The sequence below is a fragment of the Fulmarus glacialis genome, unplaced genomic scaffold (assembly GCF_000690835.1).
Source record: "Fulmarus glacialis isolate BGI_N327 unplaced genomic scaffold, ASM69083v1 scaffold49075, whole genome shotgun sequence".
NCBI lineage: Eukaryota > Metazoa > Chordata > Aves > Procellariiformes > Procellariidae > Fulmarus > Fulmarus glacialis.
In genome coordinates, this window is record NW_009214579.1 from 84 (window position 1) to 8,304 (window position 8,221).

Consider the following 8,221-nt stretch of genomic DNA (forward strand, 5'->3'; position numbering starts at 1 on the left):
GCTAGAAGCAGTAGAACACTTTCAGTGTAATGACACCAATAAATTGTTTGCTCAAAAGTCTTACCATCATTAGCACAGTGAAAGCATCTTTCTGGTTCTGAACCCATCACTTCCCCTTAGCTCGTTATGTCTCAAGCATCACCAGCAAATGAAGCACAGGCACAGGCCAAAAAGCATATTCATTCATTATTTCAAAATCCCGTACCTCTTAATTTAAAATTAATTTCAATTATCCAAAATTAATTTCAAATGCAAGTTCTCTCTGGTTCTCCAACACCCTTCATAATCTTTCCCCGCTCAGTAATGAGGAGCACGGAGTTTAACCTGCTTATTGTTTGTTTAGAGAAGGCAAAGTTTTCACCCTTTCCTTCAATGTCCTTGTTGCACAACACTCTTTAATAAGGTCCTCCCAGGCTGCCCTAGTAGGAACAAGAATTATCGCACAATACTTCTGTTCATTAAAATTGGTTTTGTGGATATTGATCTTGGAGACATAGGAGATCTGAAGTAATTTCCCCTTTGCCCTCTATGAAAGCAGAATAGCTACACACAACAGTAGACACATTGTCAGCCTTGCACAATGCTTCAGCCACAGAATTTGCAATCCAGTGCCTGAAACGTTAATACACCTAGTCTCACTACCCTGCATATCTTAGAAACCTCTCAAACTTAGAAACAACCACAGCGCTTTGTCAAAGAAGAATTACTGGAATGGGAGCCCTGTCCATGTGCCTCACGTGCAGTTGGCTCACCTCAGGAGAGAGTACATGTCCAGTAAATTGTTCTGTATCGGCGTCCCGGTGACAGCCCATCTGGCACTGGCTCTCAGTTTGCACACAGCTATAGAGGTTTGAACCTTAGGGTTTTTAATATTGTGAGCTTCATCCAATATAACTCGAGCCCAAGCTACCCTGAGCAGAGGGGAACAGGGAGATGACCCACTCTGAAAGAAAATCAGACTATTTATAACACAGAAAATAACCTTGCTAGGCTCTATAAAGAGCTACAAGCAAACACATTTTTCCAGCAAGAAGCCTTTTCTTGATGTTAGTCGCCAGTAATCTGAGCTCTTATTGTCATGTAAGAGATGCTCTCAAAAAAATAATCTCTCCAAAGTTTCCATGAAAGTTTATAAGCCAAATAATATAACGTTTGCCTGTTCTTAATAACAATTTCTAATCTTTTGCTGTTTTTCTTGCTTTTAACGTTTTGTCACCTCTTTCTTCCCAAGAGGCATTCCATTATCAGTAAAATTTTGCTAGGCTGGGACCAAGGACCAGGTATAATTATTCTGATTTCTCTACAGTTTTTTTTTATAGATGCCACCTTGATGTTTCAGGAAATTCAAAGGCCTGTTTGCTTTAAGAGCTACATCTAGATCTGTGCACAGAGGTAGGAGGCAAAAATATCCACCAGCAAGGGACTTCCTGTATACTGTGTAGCCAAATTCAGTAAGCATTCAGCAATCACTTTATTATTTTCATAGCCTAGCAAATACACTGCTGTTTCTTCAAGAGTGCAGCATGTAAGCTGTCACAGTCTCAGTTCAGACTGACCCAGAGCCTAAGCACAACAGGTTTCTGGTAGTTTAAAGTGACATTAGTGCTTCAAGCAGCAAAGAACACCAAACAGGAGATTCTAGTGTTCCTTTACGGTCTCACCTTGAAAGGAGGAGTATGAGATTCACCACTGTGCTCTTAAAATTACATTTTAGGACATTTCAATTTATTCAATGTAGCGTATTCTTATTACTACAGAAAGATTTATTGTGAGTATTTTTCTTTCTGCACTTCACAGCACTTTCTCTCATCACTTCATTTTTATTGTGCAAACTCAACAGGGGACTTACGGGGGGGGGAAAAAAAAAAAAAATCAACCGGCTGCTCACTGTAGCATACATAAGGTGCTACTTGAAACAATAATGGTTTGCAACACCTCAGAACAAAGTGATAAGGCAATCCTCTATCAAGAATATGGCTTCTCACCCCCACGTCATGGTCCTCAGCAGGGACTTCCCCCTCCTCTTTGCTTGTGGGAACCTCCTTGGAGAGAAGGCTGTAGGTTGTGACAACAACATCATATTCAGAGAGTCTGCACAAAAGGAAAATAGTAATTAGGAATAAGAATAGCTCAGGAATTTATTTTGCAAGGCAGACAAAATGCTTGCTTAAGGTTTAAGAAGCCAGTTCTACAAGAGCTGAAATGCAGAGTTTTACAGAAAACAGAGCTTCATAGCAGTCAAACAGGAAGGGCACGTTGTCCTCATTTTATGGATACTGACAGTAGACACAGCAAGTTCAAGACGGTAAAAGGCAATGGTACAGAATGCACTCCACATGAGAGGAACGCTACTTAGAATTTGGGACCTAGAAACACTGCTCAGCATGGCCTGAAGTGGTGTAGACAATTTTCTGATGTATACATACAGCTGATAAAAAAAAAAATATACAACCACAAAGCACAAGCATGGAAGAAACTGCCACTGACAATCTCTGCAAGCAAGAGATGTTTCAGAGAATGTACACTTTTTTTTGTTATCAGGAACAGCAATAGCCTGCACCAGAACCACGCAGCATGGGTACAGGCCATAAAGGTTTTGCTATATACACCTTGACAGCAGACATCAGCCTGACCTTCTGGATCCTCCACACTTCCATACTTCAGGTTCTTCCATCATTCTACAACCACTGAACTTCAACTCTGATATACACAATCTCTCATTAAGTAGTATTTTACTTTTCTTGGTCATATTTATGGTTTAGCACTTACGCTTCTACATGTTTATCTCTGTTTGGCCCATGGTACAAATACACCCTCAGTTTGCCACAGCCCACGTGTCTGTCAATCTCTTTCTTCCAGTGATGGACCAAGGATGCAGGACAAATGATTAAAGTGCTGTGGGAAGGGATAACAGTGGAATCTGCAGGGAAATATTGCAGACAAGATTTCAATGTCTTCACATTAGACTACAACAAAGACAGAAGTTTTAGAAAGTCACAACAATTATGAAGATTGGTCCAACTTTCCTGTGAACACAGTTTGTGAAGCAGACATCTCCAACATTGCCTTCCTGGGGACTGTTAGTTCTGGGTGGAAAAAACTGTACTTAAACACTAAAGCGTCACTTGCTCTCCACTCAGTTATACTATATATCCGTGCACTTCCTTTGGATAAGCTGAAAGGTTAGAATTCAGGAACTAACCCTGATCTCTCCTGAGAATACAGTTCCAAATAAATGCTTCTTTCCTGTTCTAGAAGACTGATATTTTACCATTTTGAACCACATATGGGAAAACAAACACACAGTCAGTAAACTTGACAAAACAGGAAAAAGTAGTCCAACTAATTCCATGAAGATAGAGACAGTGACAGGTTGTGGATACAGAAACTATACTGTTTAAAAACTCTAACATCCCTTATCTCCATGGACAAGAGAAAAGTAATCTTATGGGGGAAAAAGAAAAAAGAAAAAAAAAAATCAGTGACAAGGAAGTGAGTAGTAACTCATTTACGTCCTTATGCTATGAAAACTATGCATATGTTTGTATATGTTGAAAAAACTATGAAACTTTTTTCAAAACAGCATACGCTGACTTCCTGGTTTAGGAAACTAACCAATAAAAAAAATCCAAAACAGTATAAAGCAATGAGTTGGGAAATCCTACACATCCAATGGAAGAACAAATGACACTGATCAAGAGAAAAGCCTTGCAAGGGAGTGCAGTAAACATTAAGTCCCATGGAATTGTCCTACAGAAAGGAAGTGAGCACAGATAGAGTCTGTTGTTTTACAAGCTGTTAGCCTATAACGCTTTGGGTATTTCAAATGGCACTGCATCATAATGCATGTACTGTATGATGGAAACAATTCTGTACCATTTTTGGATAGCCGTATTTCTAACTTCTCCTTTCTTTTCTCTGCCTTCAGCTGCTTCTGGGCCAGAATGAGAGCGATCATCGTTAGAGTCTTCCCCAAGCCCATGTCATCCGCTGGAAAGAGACAAACAGAAGTTGTGATGACCTGCAGAAATGAGCCCCCCTAGCTCAGATCTACACTGAGGTAAATACTGCAACAGAAATTGCCCTGGGGAGCCCCTGGAAATAAAAATACACGTCTGATCATTTCAGGGTATGATTTAGTAATGGGTTAATACCTGTAATTGGTCAAAGGGCACAGAAAAACAAGCCCCTTGACATGCCTACAAAATAACTAGTTACTGGCCTCCGAGTAAGTTATAGAACAATAGAATCATTCAGGTTGGAAAGGACCTTTAAGATCATCAAGTCCAACCTAACACTGCCAAGTCCACCACTAAACCATGTCCCCAAGTGCCACATCTACACATCTTTTAAATACCTCCACTTACCTGGGCAGCCTGTTCCAATGCTGAACAACCCTTCCGGTGAAGAAATTTTTCCTAATGTCCAGTCTAAACCTCCCTTGGTGCAACCTGAGGCCACTTCCTCTCGTCCTATCGCTTGTTACTTGGGAGAAGAGACCGACACCCACCTCACTACAACCTCCTTTCAGGTAGTTGTAGAGAGCGATAAGATCTCCCCTCAGCTCCTCTTCTCCAGGCTAAACAGCCCCAGTTCCCTCAGCCACGCCAAGCTTTTGCTACCATAAATCTGCCCTCCAGAAACCACTTTCCCGTTCTGGTGCTTACCCAGAATTCCTCCACACGGTCTCTGACCCTCTCTCCAGAGTAGCCATGCAAGCGCTTGTTTTTGGTGCAGCAGCAGTGGAACCTGAGAGGGTGAGACAGAGGATTTGAAGGAAACACCTTGCAAACTTCAGACACTGCTGCTTCCTGTACCAAATTATCCAGTTGAACTGTCCCACTATAATCTTACTAAAAGGAGTTTGCCTACCTGTTCTTTTCCCACATGGATGGGGACACCCAAGATAAGCAAATTCTGCAGACAGGGGGTCAGCAGTACCACAGATCAATCTCACTCATGCTTTACACACAAACCATCCTAGCGCCTCACAGTACTCTGAGAGCATGCGAGAGTGGTTTGTTCAGGTGGAAGATCCACCCAAGCCTACCTTGCTCACAACAGGCATCATTGTCAAGGAGGGGGATTAAGAATACTTCCCCTTTTCTCACCAAGTCTAAGACCCCTACAGATTCTTAAAAGACAGGAAGACAGATTACATACTATCATCATAAGACATTAAATGGCCTTCCCCAGCACTGAAAAGGGCCCAAGTGGATCTGGCAAGTGACACAACATATATACATCAACACACCATCTTGTAGAGGCATGTGCCTTACAATACCTTGCACATAACCTCACCTATGGGTTCTGCCCCACCGTACAGATAAAGAGCTGCTCTTTGGTAAATCAGAACTGACTATTCTGAAGTCCATTGGGTTGCATGAACTCAATCATCTGCAACACTTTAAAAAGACTATTTCTTATAGCTCACTGGGAGACCTAACTGGGAGAAAAGAGTAATAATAAGGTTCTCACTAGACCTGCCTCTGCTCTGCCAGACGTATACAAACAAATGGTTGTGAGTTGGTTGCTTTGTCTTAGGTACTACTACTTCATGCAAGTGCTAAATTTTCTGAAGACACCACAGCAGGAGGGTAGAACATCAGTATTGCCAATCTGAAGCAACTCTTATGGGTGGGAAGTAATTAGAGCATCTCTTTCCAGCAGGCTGAAAACTGCAAAGTAAAATGCGAAAGGACAGGATGCTCTAGCATATCACCCTGACGTTACACTTCGTGATGGAGGTAACAGTAAACCTCTAAACTCAGCAGCACAACATCCTCCATCCTTGCCAACTCACCTTCAATCCAGAGGGATCTTCAGCTACTGTCTGCTCTGTTGGACAGGATTCCAGAGATTTGTGAAGATGATTAATAGCATCACTTGTGGCACTGTGTACAGCTCTGATTCGGTCTTCTGTCATTCTTCCTCCATATAGACTCTGCACACCAGAGTTCACTGGAAAGTATTATGCATGAGGTGCGTTTACAAAGCTAACTTTCCCAAGCAGATCTTTCATCTCAAGAGATCTCAGTGGCTACAGATACCCAAGGGACAGTACGCAGCTCACAGTACCAAAAGAGGTTTAGTACTCTCGCATATATCCAACAAGTTGCAGGATTCTTTCAAAACTAGTCCTCACCAGTGTTCTCTTCAATGAAAAAAAGCTCTTTCCATACTTACTTCCAAAACGATGGTCACAATATTCACTGGAACCCAAAGTAGCAGCATCAGAGGGGTGACTGCGTGAGCCTGAAGAGGTCCCTGCTGTAGGATCCTGGAGCGGTAGTGGTGTTATCAACTTTGTACCCCCTGGCCTGCCAAATGGGTTAGGCAAAGATTCCTCACGACAGCCACTGCTTGCACTATTCTCCCCTTAAGAAGAAAGGAATTGCAGGTTGAAAAGGCTGCACAATGGACCCCAGAGCCTTGCATTACAGCCCAGAAAAGGGTCTTTGTTTTGCCCAATGGTCTGCTTGCAAAATATTATTAAGCGGACACACGGATTTAACGGCAGGGTAGCAGGTTACCGTATCAGCTGAGCCACCGCAACTACTAACATGCATGCTCTTAGCCTGCTCCTACGTGACAGGCAATGCAGTTCACCTCAAGCGTCAATGTGTGGTTTATACCAACACAGTGAACTTTGCAAGTGTGATCAGATTAGTGCAAACACGAGGTCAATTCTGCACATTGTTCCCAGAGGATTTATTCCTTTTAAAGACATCTTTCTTGTCAATGTTTTGGTCACAAAAACTATCAAAACATCCAAGAACGAATGGGCTAAAACCTCTGAGCTTTTCTATCCTTCCTGGAAAGGTCTGTCTTGCTTAAAACCAGATATGGTATAAGACATTAGGACTGCTTGTTGTGTGGTGGCCTGTGAGTTTCTTTGCTAGAGATCTTCGGTTTCCAGAGTTGTCAAACTGGATCTTTTAATCAACACAATTGATATTATGATCACAGAGTAACTCTCCTGTTGAGGTGATCGTACAGGTAACTCAACAAAATGCCTCTCTTCCACAGGTGATTAATACTAGTTAATGGAATTAAGAAATCACTTTACAGGAATAGCACACTGGAAGCTGCTTATCTTGCATCTGGTAACTTAAACATTCAGACACAGCAGCCAAAACATGCGTAAGCAGCATGGTTCCGTACTGCAACAAAGAGGAAGTTAACACTTCACTAGCAAGCTCTCAGAGGCATACCTGCCTCAATCGTGTAGCTAAAGCTGGAAACAGAACTAGCCCTGGGTCCTAACTGTGGGAGGAAACTCTCTTGGGAAGCCACCACACTTCAGAAGAAACGTTTGAGTTGTTCCATTCATCCTCTCCCAGACACACACGTTGCAACTAAAACTTTTAATCTTCGGTGAATCTCAACAGACAAACTTTATACAGACCGCATATACAGACCATATTTAAGTTTATGCCATTTTTCCTCAATATTAACAACTATAGTTAAGACAAACTGTTTTGCAAAGTTCTGGGGCAAAAAAATTTAGCCCTACCTTTTTCAGTAGTGTCTGCTGGCGAAATGTTAAGAGCACCAAGTGCAGCTTCCAAATCCTGCACTTGCTTTAATAACCGTTCCCCTTTATCTGGCAGCAGCTGAATGTTGACTGTAGCCAATGTGCTCTGCAAAACAAAAAAGAATCCAAAACCTGAGTGTGCTTACCAAGCTGTTGTGTTTAACCCCAGTCAGCAACCAAGCACCACACAGCCGCTCGCTCACCAACACCCCACCCCCCTCCAGTGGGATGGGGGAAAGAATTGGAAGAGCAAAAATAAGAAAATTCATGGGTTGAGATAAGAACAGTTTAATACTTGAAATAAAATATTATAATACTAAATTGTAATGAAAAGTAAAAGAAGGAGAGAGAGAGAGAGGGAGGAACAAAAAAAAAAAACAAATCAAACAAAAAACCAACAACAAAAAAAAACCAAAACAAGTGATGCAACCGCTCACCACCCACTGACTGGTGCCAATCCCATCCCTGAGCAGCGATTGCCACCCCCCAGCCAACTCCCCCCGGTTTATGTACTGAGCATGACATTATATGGTATGGAATATCCCTTTGGCCAGTTAGGGTCAGCTGTCCTGGCTGCGCTCCCTCCCAGCTTCTTGTGCACCTAGCAGAGCATGGGAAGCTGAAAAGTCCTTGACGTATATAAGCACTACTTAGCAACAACTAAAACATCACTGTGTTATCAAC

General features: G+C 42.2%; 1 protein-coding gene across 1 annotated transcript in view; it reads right to left on the minus strand.

Annotated features, from left to right (window-relative positions):
* Window positions 1-748: 748 nt before the first annotated feature.
* LOC104077377 (transcription termination factor 2-like) overlaps window positions 749-8,221 on the minus strand; it is a gene marked incomplete at its 5' end in the record, with an annotated part of 9,902 nt that continues 2,429 nt past the window's right edge. Inside the window, 8 exons of the mRNA XM_009578593.1 lie at window positions 749-943; window positions 1,986-2,091; window positions 2,770-2,920; window positions 3,877-3,990; window positions 4,668-4,749; window positions 5,804-5,961; window positions 6,187-6,378; window positions 7,517-7,643. Coding sequence (XP_009576888.1) covers window positions 749-943; window positions 1,986-2,091; window positions 2,770-2,920; window positions 3,877-3,990; window positions 4,668-4,749; window positions 5,804-5,961; window positions 6,187-6,378; window positions 7,517-7,643 — 1,125 coding nt within the window. The remainder of the gene's footprint in view (window positions 944-1,985; window positions 2,092-2,769; window positions 2,921-3,876; window positions 3,991-4,667; window positions 4,750-5,803; window positions 5,962-6,186; window positions 6,379-7,516; window positions 7,644-8,221) is intronic.